Below are 26,364 nucleotides of genomic sequence, written 5' to 3'. Positions count from 1 at the left end.
AGTCATTGCTTGTGGCTCCATCAAAGGCACTGACAGCACCAAAGTCAAGCCTGGTGAGCGGGCAGAGCAAGGGGAGAGACTCCCTGCAAAGATGTTCATTGCCCATGGAAGTGGAAAAGCTTATTCCTAGTTCTTCCTATGGCCCAGAGCCATACCCCAAGCTCCTGTGAAGACTGCAGTGTGTTGTGAAGACAACATTCTTCCGTCATATATCCATAGTCCTAAAATTTACTGAATTGAATCTCCTGAATTTCAAACGTTTTTTTCTCTTTTTTGTTGCTATTATTTCTAAATGCCGTATGTTTCCAACATTTTATTGTCAATTAGTTGCTTGTAGATCATTGCCAAGCAAATAGAGAGGCAAGTGAATAGCACAATTTGCTCTCTCATTTATAGGACTCAATGTTTCTTTCACTTGGAAGATATTGAGTCCAACTATTAGAAAATTCTGATCCTATGCTGTCACAGTTTGTGTAACCATGTTTTAGTTGAAGGCATATCAGAAGAAATATAATATTCACTAATATTTTCCTACATCAACAGATAGCCTGAAACAGTAGAGGATGGAGATTGAGTCAGCAGCCGCAAATGACAAAAATTCACAGTATATACAAGTACTTCAATAATGGGGGTTTTTTTAGCCCTTGATGTTCAGATGAATTTGTTTCTAGTCTTGGACTGAGAAACCCAGCCAGTAAAAGATTTTATTGCATGAAATAGCACTAAAATATAAAAATGATAAACTCTGTAGTGCAGAAATACTGGCTGTAACTTCAAAAGGAGACACCAGATTCCTGCGTTTGCCGCTTTGATCTGCAGGTGCTGAGCTCTGACATTTCAGCAAGTGAGACCACACCACTCACCAGAGCTCAGAGGAATGGAGGTTTACAATGGTCCTATTCTGCTGCAGCTCATGATATGTTCAAACAAAATTAGGCTCCCTCGAAAGTGTACCAGCAGTAACTTTCTAATAATGAAGTTTTGTTCCCTTCCTGCAGCTCCATTTTGGGAGAAAGTGTCCATTGGTGCACTTCTGATTTCACAGTCCTCCATCTGTGTAGGAGCAGAAGGAAAACATCCGCTTTCAACAGCAAGAAGATGGAAAACAATTAGAAGGGCCTTGGATGCCATAAAATATATATTTTTCATAAATAATTATAGCTATTAATAATATGATTATTTTATGGAAGTATCAAGTTCTGTCCTCCAGGACTTATATAAGCTTTTAAGTATAAGAAACCACAGGAAAGAGGTTTGTTTTGCATTTACACATGACAGAGACACACAGTTTCCCCAAAACATCTGTCTAAATATGATTATGGACAAGGATCCTGAACCAGGATCAAAGACAAACTTGCCTCCAATTTAGTTCGGCAAGTGTAAGTGGACAATGTTTTCAATCACCAGTCATACCAATCATCAAGAAGAATTAAATGAGGAAAATTATGGATGGGAGTGGGATGTTACAGCCACATTTTTCTTTGCAAAGTCATTTTGTTACCAGAGACCTCACTAGCCTATACATTGTGATTAGCATATTCTCACTTAGAGGAGCTAAATGGAAAAAAATAATCCTTTACTTTTCAAATTAAGACATTTTCATGTGATTTTTGTTGGGCTTTAATGGCCTCTAAATAATTTTCAGCTTTTAAAATACTTGGGTTTGGTTTTTTTATTTTAGTTTTAGTAGCTTTCAATCAAACAGTTAATGAACTTCCAGCAGGAATCCGTGCAGCTTTCCTGAGTGGGTGAATTTGAGAAAAAGGATGAATGTTGATTGATTCAGGTATTGGTAATATTATTGTTCTTCATGAAGAACATCCTCCTGTGCTTCATTTTTCTTACAATCTGTCTTTCCCATTGACAAGTCTCACACAAAGAGAACAGGTGATTGTGACGGTTCAGTCTAGCCTGGATGCTTCTTAAAGTTCCTCTTTTTTTCTTCTACTATTAGGTTCAGAACAATTATAATGGCGTTTTGGGGGTGTTTTTCAATCTTCTTCTTTTTTTAGTTCTTCTACTGTCACTCTGACAAGATAATTGATGTTCACTCATTCAGCATCTAAAGAGCATCAACAATCACAGTTTGCCATCAGAAATCGTGGAAATGAGGTATCTCCATGATGTTATCTTAGCTCTCGTGTTTCATGGATATTGAACTGCAGCGGGTCCCTACAGAATGCATCTCCTGTATTAATGCTGCACATCCACGATGATGGTGTAGTCTGTTTGACTATTCCACTTTATTTCTAGGTCCTCCTGGTCCCCCAGGGGTTGTAATAGTGGAGGAAATAACAGACACAACAGCAACACTCTCCTGGAGTCCTGGGGCAGACAATCACAGCCCTATCTCCCTCTACAACCTGCAAGCACGCAGTCCATTTTCCCTTGGCTGGCAGACCGTAAAAACAGGTGAGAAAAATTTTCAAGCAACACAAGTAGACTGTTCAAAACTCCTGATCATAACAGTAATAATCACTGGCAACTACAGGAACAGATACTCATAAGAAAACAATGACAAAATAAAATCACTGATTTTTTTTTTTTCTTTTTTTCATTCCTTTTGTGTTACTTAGCAACAGCTCTGAAAGGACAGTACAAAGACACCTGCCACGATACATCTGTGAATAAGCAGAAAGCTCTCACCTAAATCCTTTAATCTGTGTCTTTTCAGGAATACTACAGTGCCAAAAACCTAGCTGCGATTTCTGACATATTAGATCCTTGATGTCGGTCATTTCTAATGACCATGTTGTACCACAAACTCTGCTTTCTATTGAGATACTGCACGTCAGCTTCAGATTTCTGAGTGACCTATCCATGTCTTTACTGTCTGCAGTTCCAGATCTGATAAGTGGTGACATGGAGTCTGCTATGGCTGTGGAACTGAACCCTTGGGTGGAGTATGAGTTCAGAGTAGTAGCAACCAACAAAATTGGAACTGGAGACCCAAGTGCACCATCGCGAGTGATCAGAACCAATGAAGCAGGTAAGGTCAAGATAAAAAGGTTATTTTTACAGCACCATCAGAAAAAAGGACTGCTTTAATATAATAATGGACCTAATTGCTTTGGTACACGTGTGTGCGTCCAATAATCACAGTTCCCAGGTGATATTCTTTGTAGTGGGGAGTCTGTTTTAATTACAGGAATGTTGTTTAACTTACAGAAATTTCAAATAAAACCATTCCCTGCTCTTCTACTTCATCTGAGCTGCTTTACTTTTTATCTTACGCTTAAGCCACTGATGTCTTCCCTCTGATAAAATACTGCTGCCCTTAAATTAGGCTGTTTTGCAGTGTCTTCAAACAACTGCTCCTAAGCAGCCTCTTCCCCAAATTTTTCACTTCTCTGACTGACAGAGCATGGAATTTTTTCAGCAAGATAGGGAAGTCATAAAAAGCTGCTTAATTTAAAACACCTTGTATTCAAAGCCTTTCTTTGTCTTGCACACTCTACTGTGAACAATTACTACATTTTAATAAATTTCATTGTATTTCTAATTAGGATGATACTGTGGGAGACCAAAAAAAACAAAATATCCTATTTAGGTCTCTTGAAAGTTACAATGGACGCATAAGATTTGGAATCCTTTATGATAAATTAGGCAGAACAAAGGAAGATAAAGCAGATAAAGAAGGACTGGGAATCTGAGTAAAATACCTAGGCACTTAGAAAGACATATTTTAAGAAGCAGAAAGAGATAGAGATAGGATTTGGACAAAGCCTCAGAAGAGAACGACATGTCAGAACACTTTCAGTTTATTCTTCATTCTTCTGTGTTATTTAGGATGCCTGGACAAATTATTTTGTGTTTTGATGTTTCATCAGTTGAATAATTTTTAAGTAACTTGTTGCACCACTGTGAAGACCTCATTCCTACCTCCTCAGTGACCTCCCCACAGGCACTGGGAGCTGCTGTTAGGTCCCCCAACACCATCTCTTCTCCAGGTTGGACAAGCCCAGCTTCCCCAGCCTCTCCTCACAATGCAACTGCTCCAGGCTCCCCTCCACCAGTAGCCTCCCCTGAACTTGAACTAGTTGTCTTTCACATTGTGGCAACTGAAATTGGATGCTCTATTTCAGATGAAGTCTAACGAACCTATCTGCAGTTGTAATAAGACATATTTATGTTTTCCTGCCTTAAATAACAGCATATTTGCTAGCTGATATTAAATTTCACTGTACAATCACAGAACAGCACTGAAGTGATTTGATTCCTATTCATGCATGCTGAAAGATGTTTCATTTCAAATTGTCCCCCTCATCTTTTTCAAGCTCCCCACAGTGTGAAATTCAGCAACTTGATAGCAGAAGCTTCAGATGCTCCATACTTTGTTCCATTAAGAAAAGGAGGAAATGAAAATTAAATAAAAAGCACAAGGTAGTTTCATCTCGAGTTATTTTTTTAAAAACCTCCCTTTCTTCACCACCATTATTCTTTCCTTAATTTTGTACCATATTTCATTGGTAGTACAAATTCTTCTGGACCCTAATGTTTGAAAAACTTTTCTATTTATTCAGATGATACATATCAGAGAGGACAAAAATATTCTGGAAAAAATTTATCCTGGAATAAGTTTCACCCCTGGTATTATGCTCTTTCAGACTGAGGAATATTTTCCCTGTTTTCACAAGGATGGTTCAGTATTTTAATCAACCTAGTGAAGTCAAACTGTGGGCTTAAGTTTTTCTGACAAAGTGAAGTTTGCAAATGTTAGTTTTCACCCAGCTATCATGTTTTTAGGCTCCTTCTTCTACTTGTCTTATGTTTAATTAAGGCCCTGTTTACTAAAACATATTCTCAAGTGAAACTCTCCTTAATGCATATTCATTTTCAACCTTCTCTGCAACTTTACCTCTGTAAAAATGAATTGATAAATCATAATATCGATCAGCAGAAAAAATTGTGGGAAAGACAAAGCATGCAACGTGGTGATGAATTTTCATCTGGTGCTTGGTATTCATTTCTGTGTAATATTTCACCATTATCACTATCAGAAAGAACAGAGTCTTTAACTCAAGAAACCATCTAGAATCTGCACAGAGTTGTTAAATTGGAACAATAAAACAATGGATTCTGCTTTAAATAAAGAAGCAAATAAAATTTAAAAGCCCAAACTGTTATACATCATATAGTTCTTTGAAAAACAGCATACTGCACATAATACGTATGGCACTCTTGAAATGCCAGAGCCTTCATGATCAGCTTCATTTAGGCAGTCAGTTTTTCCTGAACTTTGGATATTCCTGAAATTCAGAGTCTGCTGCCTCTGTATTACAAAATGCCTTTCACTAATTTTGGGAATTATCACCCTTGGTACAGTTTTCAGATGCCAAAAAAGAAGGGAAACCAGTAAGAGTTTTCATTTGCTTACAAGAGTTTTCATATGGGTTTTCAAGTTAGTACATAATTTCCTATCTTAGTGAACCCATTGATCCATTATTTTTCACAATCTCTCTATTACTAATTTTTTTATCTGAAAGCTTCAAGGGAAACTGTCTATTAGCATGATGCCCAGTTCTAATATCATTGTTCTCAACTCTTAAAGGACATTTATGTGATAGGTCAGATTTCAGAAATTACATGGCATGAACCTCCCTACTCATGACCCAGGCAGAAAAACCTGGCTATTTGCACTGATGGTAGATGTGTCCCACAAGTGCAAACAGGTTTTCCCTGCACTGGGAAGAAATCCAGAAATATTCATCTCCCAGCTGAGAAAGTAACCGTGACTCATGTTCAGGTAAGAGTTGAGACCCATCAGGCTGAATGGTAGCTGTGTAGACAATCCACAGAGGCAGCAAATGTACGATTCTGGTTCCATTATCTTACACTTTAATGGAAATCTGCATCTGTAGTTTAATGGCACAAATAATTTGACTGGAGACAAAAGTCTTTTTTTATCCCCACACCTCACTTATTTTATCACTGCTTATCTAAGATAGTAACAACACCTTATATCATTCCATTATCTAAAAATACCTATGAAAATAATAATTCAGATGGTGTAAGGAAACCAACAGAATAATAAACAAGTTTTGACTTGCTTTAATTTTTTAATTAAACTCTAATCTTGTTACTTAGCTCATATTTAGTTAACATGATTGCTTTTCATTGCTACTTCCATTGGAACAGATAATACCACAATTTTCTGGCACATCTAACTTACAGCCAGCTGCTGCATTCCTGTCAGCTCTAGCCTTGATACATATTTTACAGGTCCACAAGTTGCAAAGAGACAATAACATAAATTTAAATACGTCTGGCATTCCACCAAGACAGTCGGGGCATTTGAAGCCTGGGGGCAAAGCATCAATTACATTATCTATTCATGGGGAAACATGGAGAGAGAGAAATTGAGTAGAATCAAAGTTTAACCTGTTAATCATGCATGCAAACTTGATTTTATGAGGTAACAGTGTAATGCACTCTATTAGTAACAGATTGAACACTGGCTTTATTTTTAATAAGTCCTTATGTTCCAATAAGTTGCCCTTATTCTCAGCTAGAATTCCTTCACAGCGTAACAGGAAATGTCTCTGTCCCAGGAAAAAAGTTGGCCATTTTAGACTGGCTTAAAGTTCAATTTTGTTGTTGGGGGTAATTTTATTTGTGATTTGTATAAAAGAAGTTCCAGATTTTCCCATTATCAAAACTACTTTTGCAATAGGAAAAAAAAATAAAAGTAACCTGCTGTATGTGGGACATTTGCAGATAATGACATGGTCTACTAAAGCTTTTGTAGAAAATGTGCTTTTTCCATGAAGAAAAACAGAAGGAGAAAGTAGGCTATAATCACTTACTGGAGGCTACTTAGACTTTGGATTGTGGGCTCAAAATAATATTGACAAGGAATCCAAATGTGCATGCGACAGAAGACGGAGCAGAAGGCACCTGCTTTTGTCCCATAGCATATACGTATGCCACAGCATGCAGGATTTCAGCCCTATAGGTGGTGATTTGGAGACGATTCAGGCAGAGTCCTGCAGTCACATATGACCCTCTTGTCAGTGAATAGAACTGAATTCAACCTCATAATTAATTACAAATGTTAAAAATACAGAGGAAATTAGAACAACCTTTCAGATGCTGACACCAAGGATGCCAAGCGACATCCTTGTTTTCCAGTAGTTGAATATGTGTGTCATCCTCTTCTGAGATGCTGGTATGTTGTACACTTCATTCCTGAACAGGTGAGATGTGTCTTGTTATGCTGGGAGAGTGACTACTTGAGGGCTGGCTTTTCACAGAGTGAAAGCATTTTCACTTAACAGCCTCCTGTTTCCTAGATGTGTACTGCAGGAGATGTACACACACACACATATACATACATGCGTGTAGAGGGAGAATGGAAAGCAGCTGAGAAGAAAAAACTATGTTGTGAATATGTTATAACTTTGGTCTCACATAAAAAAGTTTTGCCAAGCTGGTGACAAGCCCTCTTACCCCTGCCCATATCTCTTAAAAGGTTAAAAAGTATTGTTTTTCAAACTACATCTGTATCTTAAGTTATAAAAAGCTTTAACATAAATAAGTAACAGCAACAGCAGCAGCAACCCTTGAAAAAATGTACAAGTAATTTCTTAAGGACTAAAGACAAGTTTATTTTTTTATCCCACAAAAAAGTGTAGCAATATCAACATTTTCCTTAATTTTCCTTTATTTGACAAAAGTTTCAGAATTTATATAAAAAATATCCATGTGGGAAATATCTTAAAAATACAGGATTCAAGCAGAATAAGAAAGACCATGTGAACTAAGTATGGAATAGGGATTTGGGAATTCTGGAATCATTAGTATATCAAAATATACTATAAACTATAGTATAACTATAAACTATAAATTTGGGTCGCTCATATTAACATCTCTTAATCTAAAACCAGGAGTTTTGTAAGACTTCTGCTTCTCTTTGTCTTCCCTTTAGCTCATCTATTTCCTAATAAAGGATAGGGACCAAATCTAGATTCAAGTTTCTGCTACAATAATGCAATCATTTTTACTCAATTGTAATTAATTATAATTTTGGCTGCTAAAGACTTTTGTTCTGCCCAAAAATTAAGACAGATTACAAAATGAAGAATCTGTATTTTTTTTTTGGTAATAAACAAAACATATTGAAATAACACACTAGACATTTCCTTGGGGACAAAAAAATATCAAACAGACCAAGACACAAACAGAAACACTTTTAAATTATTAATTATTCATTCAATAACATTTTAATAATTTACTTACAAGACTGGAATGTTGAAAAGAGCATGAACTGGCTTACAAATACTTTCAGCTTTTCTGGGTTCAGTGTGATATTTTCCTTTCTATTAGGAAAGAAACCTAGAGCTAGTTTAAAACTTTGTTTTTAGTTCGTTCACTGCCTTAAAAGCACAGAGTGTAAAACTGCTTTTAAACAAAATTATTATTTATTTTCTTTAGCAAATTAGAATGAAAATAATAATTTTGGATTAAAATTAAAAATCTCTGTCAACTTAAGCTCCAATACTCTCATCTGTATTTCTAGTTTTATTTTTTTTTATTTTTAATAATTGAAGCAAAATACAAACTATACATTTTTAACTCAAATTGCTCTGCTTCATTTGTTATAATGTGAAGATGAAATATTTAATAAGCATTAATATTTTTCCCAAAACTGAGTACAAAAAAATCTTTGAATCAGGTCATCTTTGCAGTCCACCATTATAATTTAAAAAATAAGCAAAAAACCTAAATTAAAAATAACCCCACAGATAACGCATGAGCCATGCAGACTGAAGGGAAAGGAATTTTTTTAATCTAATTAAATCACCATAAAGTACAGACCAATTTTGAAAAAATTGGACACAGTGGAAGTCTGGAAGAAAAGTGAACATCTACCCCATATGTTTGTGGTGTCAGTATTACCCACCATTTCAAAAGCTTCCCCATTTAAATGTTTCACGTTAAAAATAAGTTTAAAATATATAGATGACACCATCAGTATTTTTCAGCACTTTATAACCACTGTTCCCATACATAAAACCCTCAGCAATAGCAATTCTTTATAGATATTTTGTCCAAAACTAAAACTGTCTGCTTTTCATCCATATTTAGCTTGTAATGATAAGATACGCATGAATTATTAAACAATTGTCATGGCTTCACGTGTAAGTTTTATCCTTCCATATCACCTTTTCTTCATTTATATCTTGTCAAATGTTTTGTAGGGCTGCTGAGGGCTACATTTTCCATGCCTGCTCTTAGAGAAAATGTTAATGAGTTTTTTGTTTGGTTTAGAGGAGATAAGTTTTAATAGAGTTTAATTTGACTTTCATTTCCAGCATATCATAGTAATTTCATGAAAATGGAAAACAGTAAAAAAACCCTGCTGTTTACATTCAACTCAAACTCCTGGCACATTTGTTTCAAGATTTTTGTTTGTTTGCACTAAGTGTGGGGGTGTATGTATTCAGAAAAAAAAATACCAAACTTCTCAGCTTTGAAAAACCCTAAACAAACCTGTTCCCCAGGCACATGTCTCCTGTCTCCAGGAGCCAAGTTTAGGTGTCATATTTGTGTATTTGGTGCAAGTGCATGTCCATGAGTGTCACTGCTGAGAATCAGCAGCATAAAGAATGGGAAGTCATTAATTGCATGGCAACAAACTTAGGCCATGAGTGAGTAAATTCAGATATAACGTTGATATTAAGGGGATGGTGCTGAAAGCATGCCTGATGTACAGCCTTGGTGCCTGGCAAAAAATGTTTTCTTTTAATAGTTTTCTTCACTTAATAGTTACTCATTTTAAACTGTCTCCCTCTAACTGTCTATACTCTGCTTTGCTGCAGTGCAGAGGAAATTTATTCTTTTGACACATTTATTCTTTTAATGGTTATTCATTTAAAAGAGTTTCACTGTGTGAGTGTACATTTTAGTTTCGTGCAAAAGAAATTTGTCCTTTTGACAGTTTTATTCTTTTAACGTTTATTCATTTAAATAGGGCCACAGTCTGCAATGCTGTTAACAAGAAAACTCTAGAAAGAGGATGCTGCAGGTTAAATAAGTCCATCATGTTGGATGCTTCAGAGGAGCACAGCATACTCTCTAATTTCCAATGTGGCAGGCACCTACATAAAAACTCTATTTGTCTCTATAATTTATCCAAAAATACCTTAGAGAGGCAAGAGAAAAATGGGTGCTAAACAAGGTTTAAATATGCTCCATTAGAGATAGCATCATAATTTTTGGATGTTAATTAACTGTCAGATGAGGCTTCATCTGCATCTTTTCATGCTAGAACATTCGTCACACTGTTGCACATTGATTATATTCTTTCGACTCTGTTTTTAAACCCAGAGGGAAATTCTGTTTCTGAAAGGAAGCAAGAAAGAAGGAAGGAAGGAAACAGGAAGGAAACAGGAAACAAGGAAGGAAGGAAACGAGGAAGGGAGGGAGGGAGGGAGGGAGGAAGGGAGGAAGGAAGGGAAGAAGGGAGGAAGGAAGTCAAAGGCACCATATTTTCCAGATGAACAAAGGTGTATTGAAGAGAAACACATTAGAAATCTCCCCTATCTGTCTGCTCAGAGCCACAGACAAAAATAACACCTGCCTCCTTTCCAACAGTTTGAATCAGAATCAATCCATACACTTTGTGGAGTTGCATCATTTATGAAGAAAAGCAGAATTAGGCTTCTGTTCTTTATAGGGGAATTCAAGGTTCAAAAAGTGACTACCCAAATGAATTCTGAAGTCTTAGGTGGATAGGCAGGATTTAATAAAAACTGCATTTTTATTGAACTCAAGCTATCAACGGCACAGGAATCAGAGAGGACTGTGTACATTTCTTTAAATGCACTTCATTTTGTATAGTTAAAAGGCACAGTGCTACTCACTAAATAAGCTAAAGAACATGCAATAAGGCCTAAACACTTAAATGCTCACAGTGCGTTTCTACCAATGACCTATGTTCTGCTGTAAAGAAGAAAATATAATGTTTGTATCTTAGGACATATTTAATCAGATAATGCAGGTATTGCCTCCTCACAGTGAAATAAACTCAAGACTTTGGCCATTTGATGAGTTTTATTAGAGGCACTAAACAAGGTAATACAAATTACACGATTCCAATGGAACAAGTGACATTTCTAATTTTGCAAAATATGATAATCCGAATAAAAATGTTGATGATAGTTACAATTTACTTTAAAGAATTTCATCCATTGCTCATTTGCTTTAAAACTGCAATGATTAGCTCAATTTTTCAAGAACTGTGGGTAGTATTTCTTCCAGCATTTTGCAAGAAATCATGAGGGATGTTTGAAGTTGGTTGCGTTAATATTTCTGAAAGTTGGCTCCCCAGTAGAGCAATGAAAAATAGATTTACAATAATTAAAACATTCTCAATCACTAACTACCTGAAAAATCATACAGACATTATTAATTATGTTCTAAAATTTTACCCAAAATCTGAAATATGTCAGGTTTCCTGGCATTTCAAGTTCTTTGTTAAAAAATTAAAAACAATAACAAGATAATTCCTATTTTATCTCTTAGGTGACCTGCACAGTGAAATTTTTACCAATCTGCAGAAGACATAGTGCTTAAGCAGTATTTTATTCCAATATTATTTTCTTTCTCAGCTTATGTTTTGTTTGATTTTTCTAACTTGTGTATGCAATTCTCTGAAATGAATCTTGAGCAAATTTTATTTACTTCAGAGTGCTATGTTTTTATTTCTGTTCTGAAACAAGAGTCTCATGTCTTCTGCATCAACTTATTACTGTGGGGAAAACTTCAATAACTTAGATATTCTGGTTTGTTTTGCTTTGCTTTGTTTTTCCTTTTTTCACACAGTGCCAAAGACACCTCCAGCTAACGTAAGTGGCAGAAGTGGAAGGCGACATGAATTAGTAATAGCATGGGAGGTAAGAGATATTTCTGTTTAAAGGTTTTGTTTCATGTTAACTTCTTTGAGCCCAAAGCAAAGAGTACTCTGCTAGGGTTTCCTTACAACAAACCTTGTCAACACATAAACACAAAATAACCACTCTTAAATAGGATCTAAAATTTCAAAATACTGTTGATTTTCATGAGGTCTGAGTAGAAGACATTATGGCATCAGCTCTGAAGTTCTACTAATTTATCAGGCTTTTCTTCCTGATTTGCTGCTTGGGTTTATTTCATTTTTCTGGATCTTATGTGAACACCAGATGAAATAATAGCTAAGAGAAGAGAAGGAAAGACTTGAAAAAATTTTTGAACTTCAATTAAAAAACAATTATTTTTAATTTTTGAATAAAAATAAACTAAAGAGAATGTTGAGGACATATTTGTGGTGATCATGCCAGTAGGAGAGATGCTTTCCCTTCAAATCATAAAAAAACAGTAGGACAGAGACTTTTCTTAAGGAGTTTTCAAAACTTCTAGGTTCATCATGAACAGTTTCAGATCCATAAAAATTCGTACATACATTTATATATACATACTCAAGAAAAATCCATCAAATAAATATATGGGGTTATAAAGAAAAAAAAAATTATCTTAGCCAATTTGAGGAGTGACTCAGATAGTAAGACACACCAAATTCTAATTATTTCAATTACCAAATTTTAGGACATCTAAAGAGACATCTGCCTTTTTCTACACCAGCTACCAGTGACATCTGAGACAGAGCTGATTTCAGTTTATATTCTATTTTACTTTATATTCTATAAGGACAAATATCAACTTCTCTCTTATCAGGAGAGAATTTTCTGAATCCTGAACAAAAATACCGGGTGGCTGGAACTGTGTCTGCTGTGAATGGACCTAATCCCAGTGCCTAATAAGATATATTAGTATGTAGTTTTCATGTTAAGTGTCTTTATAGAACTTCCCAGGTGTCTGGGTTGGGGGGCTACTGGAAAGTGCTGTAACTCCCACTCTGTCAGGGGCCAAAACTTTCTTCCCAAAGAAACCAGAGACACAGGGGTGAGACTGCCTTGCAAAGTCCATCTTAGCTTTTCATCCTCTGCCCATGGAGTCACGGTTCTTTTTTTTTTTCTGGGATGTGCAGTGCACAGCTTCAGAAGGACGGGTAGAAGATTTTGTTGGCAAGTGAAGTGCCAGGTGATGAGACATTCACTGAAATGTGGAGGGGAGAGGATTCAGTGTCACCTGTGTCCCAGCTCTGATTCCTTTGTCCATTAGCTGCATATCTATGATGGGAATTTCAAGAGAGGGAGTTTAGACACCCATTTCTGGACATTTCACATAGGTTTAATATGCACACAGCTGTGAAATATAACCTAGCCCCCCCCAGATTAGTCCATTGATTTCAAAACAAATGTTGATTGCTAATTTACTAATTAGCATTAAAAGTTCCATTCATTGAGCTGGACATGTAAGTTTTAGTTTTTGCAGTGATCAGACTCTAAAAGAGATACATCCCTTTTTTAACTGCCTGCTTATGTTCAAATGTGTCCCAATTTAAGCATCTAATTTCACATGTCCTCTGAGAAGAAAAAAGTAAATGCGTTATTTTCCACCAAAACAAAATGTAAAAACCTTTCTGAGACTTAGAACCATTTAGAGTCATTACAATGTATTCCAAATATTAAGTTGAACCCTGGAATTGAATCTCTAAGACTTAACACCCAATTTGGAATAGAATTTAGACAGTCTGACAACTAGAACCCAAAAGAGTCCCACCACAGTAGGTATTACACACATCATCTTACTCACAATATATTGCTCTATATTTTAACAAGGCCATAGGGGCTATTCCACCTACAGACAACTGGTTAGTGGAATGCATAAAAGAAAACATTTTTCTGAGAACAATAGCTCATTCAGTCCTAGGAAAATGATCTAACTACAGTGATTTTGTGAGGAAACTCTCTTAGAAGGTTCCTCTTTGGAAGAAATTGTCCTTATGAGGACAGGTATGGTAAGTAAAATCCTTCAATGGAACTGTGACTTTTTTCTAAATTAGTAAAATTATTTCCAATCATAATTAAGTTTCTTAACTTAATTTTTCAGCCAGTGTCAGAAGAGTTTCAGAGTGGAGAAGGATTTGGATATATTGTAGCCTTCAGACCCAATGGAACACGTGGGTGGAAGGAAAAAATGGTGACATCTTCAGATGCCTCAAAATTCATCTACAGAGATGAAAGTGTGCCACCTCTGACTCCTTTTGAGGTGAAAGTTGGTGTTTACAACAACAAAGGAGATGGTCCTTTCAGCCCTATTGTGGTCATCTGCTCAGCTGAAGGAGGTAAGTTCAACATGAAGTTAAATTGCATATGGTAAACTATATTAAGCCTTTTGTACATAATGCGTCCTTTTATAACACACTTTTTAAAGCTTAAATTACAAATTTCTTTACAGAAGTGCTAAATAACATTAAACGGGTTTTGCAGAAAAGGAAGTGAGCTAGCTTGACAAGCTTACTTAGAAAGCAAATTACAAAGTTTAGGAAGAGACCTCAAGCCATGTCAGTCATAATTGAAAAAAATAATAAAAAAAAAGTACCATGATGCTTATGATGTTTCATCCTCATATGAAATCATTAGCCTTCATTGTAGATAGGGTTTCTCTAACACTGAGCAAAGAAAGGATGCTATTTTCTAATTTTTCTGAAATTCATGGTCCTTTTTTTGATGGGCTAATCAGACAGAAGTTCAAAGAATAAATAAATTCACTTATGAATGTTCATTTCCTACTTAATGCATTCTAAAAGTGCACAGAAAGAAATTTTAATTTTTAGTTCATTAGCAGAAAGTTCTGACTTTGCATTAATGTCCCAGTCTTCAAATGTCCCAGTCTTCAATGTGAATTATAGGAATAGGTCCCAAGAACAAATGAAAAATATTTCTTGAAAATTTCTATTGAGAATTGCCATAAATTCTAAACAGTATTTTGTGGGGCAGAAAAGAACCAAACAGAAACAACCAACAAGCACTAATTGGTATTAGTAAAAGAAGTTTTTCTGTTTTGACAGGACCCAGCGTATGGAAATTGCTACACACAAAAAAGGCAGATAAATGTCATCCACAAGAATATTTTCAGAAGCTCCATTATTGAAATTCATGAACATGAGTTTTTTTCTTTACTATACCTCCTTGAGTTATTCCACTGTCTCCTATTAAAACAATAAAATTAGCAGAGTCCTACTGCAGATGAGAGGAATTTCATACTCTCCCTATGAAAAAGTAATGTGAAGATAATATTTCATGTGAAGCTGGGAAATATTAAATGTTATTTCATATTAACCCACAACAATTCTATAGCTTTGGAACCATGATGTAGCAGACACTGTCTGCTACTATTCTCTCACAGTAATTACAGAAGTTGGAGCTGCTGTTTTTGCTAAAAGCAGTCCCAGAAATTTGGGTTTTCCACTTTTTGAATCAGGATTAGCAAGTAGTCATATTTTTAAAAACACAATTACATTTTAAAATGTAAAAATTTCACTGTACAACCTGAAAATTGTACAGTTGACTTCCCTTTTCCTCAATGAAAATGGATACTGTGAGGCCAATGGTGATCATTTTATTTTTTAATAATTTCATACACTAAGCAAAAAGTTATTTGCAAATAAAGTTTTGCAAAGGAAGAGAGACAAACACTTTTTTTTTATTAGGAGCAAAAGTTATTTTAACAAAAGCTGAATGCTGAATTGTAATAATACATCCTTTTACCTTTGCTTGCTATTTGGACAAGATTGGAAATAAAATAATTAGTAATATATAAGTATTTTTCTCTATCAGTTCTTTTAAAATATGAACTTTACAAACGGTCTTAATAGAATATTAAAATTAGCTTTCTCTAGAAACCAACTTTTCTGATTTTAATTCAGTAACTTGAAAATACCTATCCATTATAGCTTTGCTAATTCAGTCTGTATGTATCTGTACATGAGGAATTCTATGGGCCTAAATATTTTACAAGACTTATTTTCAGGAAAAATATGGGATGCTGTGACATTGCAATACAAAATTAATTTATAAAAAGCTTTCCTCCAGAAAAAGCCAAGGTAATATACTGAGAATTTAAGGGAGTAATGAAACAGTTTATTACAGCTAAATTCTGGGCAATATGAAGATTAAGGACAATAGACATTGCAGCTTGCTATGAAAATGGGGAACTGCTTTTGAAAGAGGTATGGACTGTCATGCCTAAGGAGCTAAACAACTGAAGGCAGAATTTTTCAAGGATTTCTGTTGAAGAGTAGATATTAAGTAACGACTGACAGTACAATATATTATGGTCCTACGGCTGATCCAGCAAACCCTTAGCTTCCTTGCTTTTCATCACACATCCTATTCACTCAGAAACATCTAGAGAAAACAATAGGATAAAATTATTAAAAAATTAAAGCTTTATGTTACCTATTAAAGTGTTCCCACATCTACAAATCGATCAACAATTGTTTAATGGCATAACAATTTTGTCTAAGGAAGTCTAAAGCATGTCATCTCTGGTAAGCACACTGGAAAAAACAGTTTTCAAAGGACAGATTCATGAACCATGAAGAAATCTCATTTATTAAGAATCTGCTTCTTCTGTATGACTGAAAGGCCTAAAATATTGCATTCTAAGTAAAAGAACTCAGAAATTTGACCAAAACACTGACCACTTTTTGGGAAGTAAATAGAGTGGCTAATATTTTTCTGTCTATTAAATCAGATCATATAATAAAATCATAGAATTATTTGGGTTGGAAGGAACCTTAAATATCATCAACCTTTAGCACATTTTGCTGTAGGCAGAGAACTTTCCACTAACCAAGTTGCTCCAAGTCCCATCCAACCTGGCCTTGAACACTTTCAGGGATGGGGCATTCACATCTTCTCTGGGCAACTTGTTCCAGGGTCTCACTGACCTCACATTAATTAATTTCTCTCTAACAACTAATCTAAATCTCTCCTCTTTTAGTTTAAATCCATTCCCCCTTGTCCTGTTACTATGTGCCTGTATAAAGTATCTCTGCCTTTTTATAAGCTTCCTTTAAGTACTGGAAGACTAGACTAGACAGTCTCACTGGGGCCATCTCTTCTCCAGGCTGAGCAGCCCCAACTCTCTCAGCCTATCTTCATAAGAGAAGTGCTCCAGCCCTCTGATCAACTCTATGTCCCTCCTCTGGACCTGCTTTAACAGGTCCAGGTCTTTCTTGTGATGAAGACCTCAGAGCTGCTGCAGCCCTGCAGGTGGGGTCTGAGCAGAGCAGAGGGGCAGAATCCCCTCCCTGGCCCTGCTGCCCACGCTGCTCTGGATGCAGCCCAGGACATAGGTGGCTTTATGGGCTGTGCAGCACACTGCTGATTTATGTCCAGCTCTTCATCTGTGACAATTCACAAGTTCTCTTCATGGCTGCTCTCAATTAGCTCTCTCAGTCTGTATTTGTGTTTGAGACTGCCCCAACCGAGGTGCAGAACCTTGTATTTGGCCTTGTTAAATCTCACGAGGTTCCCACAGGCCCACTTCTATAGCTTGTCCAGGTCCCTCTGGATGGCACCCTCCCCTTCAGATGTGTCAGCTGCAGCACTCAGCTTGTCATCTGAAAACTTGCTGAGGGTGTCCTTGATCTCACTGTCCATGTCATTGATAAAGATCTCTTTGAACTCCATGCACTGGTTCCATGGCAGAGCCCTGATGGATATCACTTGTCACCAGCCTCCACCTCAACACCTAGACCCAACAGGTATATAGAAGACAGTTACACCAGTAGTTGCTAAAACATCAATGATAGTAGTGACCCAAAGCTGAAAAGGCAAGAAAGTCTACCTGGTCATAGATATTTTAAGACCTTTTTCCTCCTTGCCTGGTCTTTTGACTTCATAAAAATCATCACCAGAACATAGTTCATAGGAAAGAGTGTCCAGGAACTAAAAGTGCAGATGAATGTAATGGAATAGAGAATAGAATGGAGAGTTAATTAAAAAGATTGTACAAAACTAGACATACAACCTATGGAGAAAAAAATATGTGTGACTCTGGAAAAGGTGTCTTAATTTAGTAGGAAAGTTTGAAGGAGGAGCCTTTCCTGGAAAACTTAGAAAAAGGAATAAAAAGCAAGTAATCAGAGAGAAAAGAAGAAAAATAGAAGGTCACATGTAGTGATGTTAAAAGGGATGATGAGACCCAGGAAGCAGTTCTGAAGAGAGAATGAGGATGATGCTTAGAAGATGCAGGATAGAAAAAAGATGTAGAGTTATCTCAATAAGAAGACAGAACAGAAGGAGACAGTAGACATTTCCAGCAGCATGGAAGGACAAGCCTGAACCTTACATGAAGGAAAACTTTAACAAGAGAAAGGGACATGAGAGCATGGCAAATTAGGCTACCTGCCAGGAGAAAGGTTGCAGTGTGCAGGCCTGAGGCTGAAAAGGATCATGAACAGAACAGAGAGAAATATTCTGACCATACCTTCTGTCAGGAAAATAAGGTATCAGATTATTGTTAGAAAATACTGAAACAGCACTTAAATCCAGTGCAGATACTGATTATTTGTATCCACAGAAGAAAAAAAAATTCTCTAGAAGGCTCTAGATCCTGAAAATAAAGCAATGAACAAAAGCAATGGTAGGGCTGTTTGTTACAACATAAATATTTATGCATTCTCTTTTTATTGATGACTACATTCCACCTAAATACCGAGGAGCTAAGAATTCCAAGATTATTAATACAAGCTTTCAGTATCAGGGAAAACCATATGCAAATCTCTATGTATGGTTTTAATTCATTGAAAAATGAAAACTGGGGAAATCAAAAATACAGCAATGGAGGAGGAAATACGAATGTGAAGGTTTGGTGGCAAGAAGATAGAAAAGGCTTGCTGATAACAGCAATGGCCAGGCTGACTTTTTTTAACAAGCATGGTGAGACAAAGTATGAGCTACACAGGAAAGACAAAATAAAAGTAAGAACTTGAATGTCATAATATGCTGATGACGTGATAATGTATCAGCAAATACAAAATCAGTGTTTGGATAAAACAGAATAACTGTGGGTTCCATGTAATTTTGGAAAAGGGAAATTTAAAAAGCTGGAAGTCAAGCTGGAGGTCAATTGCTGATTACCCTGATCAGTTTGGATGCTGAGAAATACCTTTCTAATTGTTGAAAAATATTAAAGGATGCTGTTATTTATGAGAGAATTTAGCTGTTCAGAGTAGTTTGTATAGTGAAAACTAATTAGTAAGGACTAATGGCCCTGTGTTCTGGCTGTGCTAATTAGCAGATTCTTTATCCAGTACTGACTAAGTGAGAAGAAATAACAGTAAAATAGCTTTGTTCTGTTGAATAATTAAGACACTATAGAAAGCTGATCATAACAAATAACAATGGAGCATGTCATCTTTAAAAGATTATTAACTGGAATTAACAATTGAAACTAAAAATAGAAATATTTTGGAATGTCTCTAAGCCAAACATATTACAGATATTTGAAGTTTATACTGCAAGAAATGGTACATTTCTGAGACAAGACATTACATATGAGGATCTATAGCTGCACCCTCTAAAATATATTCAGAATAAGTAAGAAGCATACATAATACAATCCAAGTAATGAAAAGGATAAAAATAACCCAAGTATAGACAAAAAATTAAGGTTTGCTTTTGTTTGTTTGTTTGTTTTATTTTGGGGAAGTATATAAGGCCTGAAAAATAAAATAAGTAAAAGTAAGAAAAAGAAAAGTAAATAAAGAAAAAAGAAGAAAAGAAGAGTAATAAGGAACTGATGTTAAATAGACTTAAGTAATTGACAAAAATAATGAAAAACGTTATAATTTATTTTAAATAAGATTATATAGAAAGTAAAGTTAATAATAACATGAAAGTGAAATTTTTTACATCTGTAGTGAAAACTTCTGGTATTGTTAATTGTCAGAAATTCAACCCTTTCCAAATTAAACAGTGCAGAATTTGCTATTCAAATGTACCATAAATAAAATGTAATCCATTTTTTCCACTCATGGAGATGGGTAGAAATTACACATAAGACTCAAATGTTTTAATTTTCATCAGAGCATTGCTCTGATAAAACTGTCCCACCCTGGGGCAGCACAAATTACCCAGAGTCAGTACAGGTGATGCCAGCATTTTAATGCTACAGATAGTTGTGTGTCCATGCTCAGGCAAGGTGCCTTGTCTCTCTGTCCCTATTTAGTTTACAAGTATAGATGCAGCCTAAAAGCACAAGGATAAATATGAATTAGAGTACTCTACAGTATGGAAATAGATGAGAATACTAAAGGAAGTAGAAACAAGTTTCCAGGAACCCAACTGGTTTCAAGATGAGTTAGGTCTTTTATAAAGGGGTTTTTTGTTAGTGATTGTCATAGTGGGTGATACAGGATCAGTTCTGTTCATTTCAGTATCTTATTTCTCTGTCAAGTATTGACAGAATTATATTCACAACAATTTTGATAAATGGAGTAGTGAATACTACTAAAGACTTCTATATAGGAAATAGAAAGCCCTTAGATATACAGGCTAAAGACTCACACTCACTGTTTAAAACCTCCTGAGGGACCTCAGATGCACTTCTGTAATACATACAAGATGCAATGATACTGCACAGAGCTTTTGTTCATGCTTTGTATGGATTTGTGGTAATTCATTAAGCCAGTAGAGATCCAAAGCTCTCCATTATCTGAAAGGCAAAGGACCATGCAAAAGCCATTGTAATTTTGTTTCTCCATATTCAAACTAATAATTTACTATTTTCTTTTCATTGGGAGTAAATAATATGCAATTGCACACCTTTGAATACAGCCTCAATGTCTTTAATGAAAATCTTAAAGTTGTGAAGTCCTGTGATTCATTTTATAGCTAAAGCTGAGCTACTTGGTGTTTAGGTGAACCTGAAAACTAATTGGCAGATTAGCTGTAAACTACAGAGGGTTATTTCCTGATTCTGCAAGATGATCTGTCTAGAGAGATGCTGTGAAAGCTCAGCTAGAGCTGTCTCCAATGATTTTTTAAGGAATGAAATCGCAATCCTGACATGCGGGAGTTTATTAAGCACTCCTCTGATCAATGGCACTAGCCCCACGGGAAGAAAAAGTGCAACCAATATAATGGGCACATCCCCTCTTCCCGTGATGAGGGTAACCCTGTCTGCCTCGAAGCTTGATGGAAATGAACCATTTGTGTTCATGAAGATGGCAACCCTCCTCTGGTAAATTCTTCATGGAATAAGGCAGCTCCTTATTGCCAGGTGACAGTCTGCTGTGTAATAAATCTGAGTTATTCCATAGGGAAGGGAGAGCCACAGCAGGGTATACACTGTGAGAAAGTGTGCAGGAGAACATCGTTACAGGAAAAGGCTTCAGGAGTTCTACCCGACAAGTAAGAGTGTTTCAGCACTAAATCAAAAATATTCGGAGGTCTTCACTTATAGCTCATTCCAATACTCTTCTAATTTTTCTCTGTTTCAAAGTCTTCTGCAAGGACACTAGTCTGGGACAAGGTGAAAATAGAAAGGACTTGTAGAAAAGTGAGAATTCCGAAGGCCTGGCCAGGAAACACTAAACTTGTTTCTGCTGTTGTGGAAAATGGATATTTTTTTTTCCTTTTGAGCACAAGATTCTGGAGAAAGTTCTGTATCCTTCAGACAGACATTTCACTGCAGATCTGGTGGTGCCTTCCACTTCTCAGGAATGGAAAAATTCACTGAAGGTTCTCTGATTTGGAAGATAGTCCATGTGGCTATTTCTAGCAGGGAAGCAAATGCTACTACTTTCTCTACCTACAGGTTGACACAAGAGGGATGAATTTTCCTGATTTTTCTTCTGATGTATCTCTTGTGGATTTTCCCACGGAGAGGCATTATCACAGAAATAGACGCTGGCTGAAATCCCAAAATCTCAGCTATGAAGAACTGCCTGCAGTCATAATGCAATTTCTCAGACTGGGGTTCTTAGCTGCAAATAAGAGCTCAACTTTTGAGTAAGACTACTTTGTAAAAATCCTTTTTGGAATCAAAATAAGAACTGAATAGATATAAACTGATTGGTTGAGTAGTCCTGACTGAGGGCCTGTTCCATAGAAGAATTAAAACAACATAAATTTGAGTAAGCTCTTGGACTTGTTTTTTAAAGTAGATCATGTGGAAATCCTTAAGGATGAATATTTCAGGAAAACAGATCAGCTTAAAGTCATAAACAGGTACAGCACACTAGCAAGTGATCCTTTTCTTTACTTTCCAGTGTCAAAATTCAGGATTTCCTCTCTGAACATTAGCAAAGAAAAATGTCCTGCCATTTTACAGCTATCCCAAAGACCTACATATTGATCATGTTTCTTTAAAATATGTTTGCAGAGCGAGGGAAAGACAGTGTTCCATGGACATTGCACACAGGCTTATGAGAACTTGTTGTACTGCATCTTTAATTTAAACAGGGAATATTAAAGATGGCCTTTCTTCTTTTCTCAGGAAGTATGACCTTAGGCAGACACCTATAAGTTTAGCATAATAACAAGATCTGAAGGAAATAGTATGATTATAACATCCATGGCCATAATAGAAAAAGCTAATGAACCTATCAAACTTATCATTAGTTTTAGACACAGAGAATAAAGCATGACATTGGAGTGAACCACAGACTGTATTATATCACCAGAAATTATATGGTCCTCATCATATCTGAATCAATAAAAAATGCTATTTAGTCTCCAGAAACTTTCAGACCCTTATATGTTATTCCCAAATATATGATTTTTGTTGTTTTGCTGAACACCATTCTCAGTGCCTAATATCAGTGAAACTGCAGTGAATTATTTCTGAATATGTGAGAAATCCATTTTCTTCACATAAAAAAAATCTAAACTATTTCTGCTCCGTTTGTTGAAAACAATTTTAAAAAAATATCAGAAAATATTCTATGTTTCTATTCAAGCAATGTATAAACCACTCCTAGTGAATGCTATGAAGAGGAAATGATACCTGCATTTATAGAAAATGTAAAGTCTGCCAAACAACATTTTGTGTACATCTCAAATTATTTATCCCACTGCAATCTTTTCTGACAACAAGGTAATTGCTTCAATAATACAAAAACTAGAAAATAGCTTTTTCCACACAAATCTTAGCAGTACATAAAATAGAAAACCTGATGTAACCGTTGAACAGAAAATCATATTATGAGCAATATATTTCTTCATAATGCAATTCTTTCAGTATTGAATTCAAAACATCATTTCTCTTGTTCCTGAACATACTTTTTTTTTTATTCTTTATTACCTAAAAAGTTTCAAACATATTTCATACTTACTAGTAATACTCATTGTTGGCAAACACCACTTTGTATCACATCAGAATTATTTCTTTTCCTCAGATGCAAATCAAAAAAGAGATCAAAAAAAGAGTAACAAACATTAAAAGTCTGACATCAAAAAGGATGAAAAATTTATATGAGTCATGTCAAAAATATTTGTGGGCAACAGTGCCAACACCACCTGCAGAGAAAGGAGGGTAGCTAATGAGTTAACACTGATATTAGGTATCTTACATATTAGCTGGTCTGATCACTAAGAAAAATATATTATTTTATGTCAGGCTGTTCTGGAAGGAAACTCCTTTTCTGTAACCCTGTTAAACAAGTCCCCAAACCCCATTTTTCAGAAAGCTCTTTGATGTGTCTCCCTATGACATAAAACCAAGACTTCTGCCTGCCTTTCAGGAACAGATCAATACATTAGAAATGTAATGAGGAATGTTAGGCCAAGAAAGAAATCACAAGTTCCATGACTAAAGGGGAATGTGAATGCACATTTTTGCCGTGTAAGTGAACTACACCAGAGAAGTGGAGAAATGCCCTTTTGTGTACTGCACAGTATATGTAGAAGCCTTGCCTCCACAGCCTGTCTTTTAGAAAGTTTTCAGTCATATTTAGGTAATAAAGCAGAAGACATACCAAATTTCCTTGACTCATGTCCCTGTTTCATACAAGACAATTTTTGGATACTTGTTGCTCCCAGTGTACTGTCACAGGTAACACAGCTGAGTGGTGGGGTGCTCAGTGGCCTGTCATGGAAAATATCTTGGGACATTTACTCAACTTCCCAGCCACTGAAAGAAGCTGGTCCTCTATAAAGCGTTCATTGATGTGAAAGTACAGAGGCACAACACTGTTGGGCAAGTGTGGCATGTAAAGCCACATGTAAAGCATGTAAAGCATCCTACAGCCTTTGGTGAGCATCCTAGCCACGTCCCAGTGTCACCAAAGGACACCCTGCCATGCTGGAGGGCAGGAAGGCTCCTCTGTTCCAGATAATCAGGAGGTCAGGACTGCAGAGTGAGTGTCTTATGAATGGCACAGAGCTAGAAACACAGACAGAGAGCCAATCGTAACAAACACATCTAATTGGAGGGACAAACCTTAACTCTTGGTGCCTTTATAAAAATGTGCACCCCAGGCCTAAAACAGTAAATGCTTCACAGCAGAGAGAAGGTGGCACATCCCAAACACTGGCACCTGTGACTTCGATGATAACATAGTCCTAAAAAAGTTTTTCACATAGCATTTCACTACAGCCCTGGGTATCACTTCCTACTCAGTATTGCCCCAGAGCAGGACTGAGTGAGCACCTCAGCAAGGAATTGCTCACCCTGAGCTGGCAGAATGGCACTAAGAAGCCACAAATAGAATGAATGCTCCATTTACTGCTGCAGTTACGGCTGTGAAAGGGGTGTGTGGAGGCAGGGGACACATATACAAATATTAAAGCTTTTTTTAAAAAAATCACAGACAAGAGATTCTTTCACAGTTTGCTGCAACCGTCATCAGTGATGAGATATTGATGTAGCATGACACAACTAAAGAAATACAACAATAATAATCTCTTCATCTTGTTCAGCTTTTCATGTTCCCCCTAAGTGTCATGCCTTCTTGTGAGTATTAAGGTAGAATAAAGGAAGTAAATGACAGTTTCAGACCGAGTGTTTTTGATAAATACAAGCTGTTACAGTGGAGGTTTATTGTTTCAATTTTTCTTAATACAGAACCCACTGCTGCTCCCATCGATGTCAAAGCTACGAGTTTGTCTGTATCAGAGATTCTTGTTGCGTGGAAACATATTAAAGAAAGTCTAGGAAGACCACAGGGATTCGAGGTATGAACACAGAATATCATAATGAGAAGTCTTGTTGCTTTTGCGAGTGTTGCATTCTGTTAACATGTGCACTAGTGAAACTTCAATAGGAATTATGCTCATTTTAGCATACATACCACTAGCTGTGGAACAGCAGTCACAGCTGTAGCACCAGAACATTTTTTATTTATTTGTGCTTGAAAACTGTTCAACACCAGTTCTTATAACATCTCTTTGTCACTTCAAAAAGAGCTGAAAGAACTGCAAGTGACCCAGCATGCATCATTCACAGGCTGGGGAAAATTAGGTATTGACTGTTTCCAGCTCTAAGCGACCAGTTCCAACTTGTTATTTACTGACAGCAACCAGCACAGAGAAAAGAGAGAGCCTCTGCATCCGTGTGCTCTCATCCCACAGAGACCGAGGGACATCTGCTGGGCAGACCGGAACAACAGGATGGCAAGAGGGAAGCAGCAGCTGCACAGTCCATAAATAAAACTCTGCTTAGAGACAGCCCTTCCTGTCTTGGGAGAGTGAACCAGCCCTGGCAAGGGACCTCCTTGCACTTTTGGATACAGTTTGCAATCCAAACCTCCAGGAACAGATAGATCTAGCAGTATACCTGTCTATTCTTTTGGGCCACCACCACAACCCCCGCGACCTTGTGGATCAGGCTGTGCTGATCCTCATTAAATAGTCCAGCCAAACTAAATTAACTGATTTTGGGATGCAGGTTATTTGTCCTGCTTTAGACCTTTAGTGCTGACTCATTCCTGATTTTCTACAGTAACACTGCAAAAAGGGTAAACATGTAGGTCTGAGGCAGACATCAATCATGTGAGTGTCAAGAGATATCTTGTGATCTCCTAGCACAGGGTGTCTCCCTGGTAGCATGCCTGGGCCTCCCCAGGGGCTGGTGACCATCACTAATAGCCTTAGGAAGGAAATGCAGGTGTCTGGGCAGCACCAGAGCCAACACCTTCTCAGGTGTTGTCAGCCATGACCAGGACCACACATGTGCCTCATAGCTCAAACACAGCCAGTTAATATTTTCTTGCCTGTTTCTGTAGCCTGTTGATATACTGCATAGCAACATCTCTATTAATATCTATCACAGTCCAAATGGGCTGTGATTTTGGCATGTCCCCTCGGGTCTAGCATTTGTTCAGGTCTTTTTCCCATCTACATCTGCACTCTGAACTCTGCTAACCCCCTGTCAGTTATTTCATTGCTCTTTTCTCCCACTTCTTCCTTACGTTAAATATGTTTCTATTCTTTTGCACATAGCTTGCTTCATGCAGCAAAAGTCATA

General features: G+C 36.6%; 1 protein-coding gene across 2 annotated transcripts in view; it reads left to right on the top strand.

Moving 5' to 3' along the window:
- CNTN5 (contactin 5) overlaps positions 1-26,364 on the top strand; it is a 603,304-nt gene that overhangs the window by 564,609 nt on the left and 12,331 nt on the right. Inside the window, exons 17-21 of one of the 2 annotated variants that reach the window (XM_088051480.1) lie at positions 2,254-2,412; positions 2,840-2,989; positions 11,827-11,897; positions 13,993-14,227; positions 24,964-25,073. In XM_088051480.1, coding sequence (XP_087907606.1) covers positions 2,254-2,412; positions 2,840-2,989; positions 11,827-11,897; positions 13,993-14,227; positions 24,964-25,073 — 725 coding nt within the window. The remainder of the gene's footprint in view (positions 1-2,253; positions 2,413-2,839; positions 2,990-11,826; positions 11,898-13,992; positions 14,228-24,963; positions 25,074-26,364) is intronic. The other variant, XM_088051481.1, reaches the window with a different exon arrangement.

This window comes from Pseudopodoces humilis, chromosome 2 (genome assembly GCF_049639895.1).
Source record: "Pseudopodoces humilis isolate 2021_Gansu_Grassland_sample_001 chromosome 2, ASM4963989v1, whole genome shotgun sequence".
NCBI classification, from domain to species: Eukaryota; Metazoa; Chordata; class Aves; order Passeriformes; family Paridae; genus Pseudopodoces; species Pseudopodoces humilis.
This window is presented reverse-complemented; position numbering and strand designations above follow the sequence as displayed.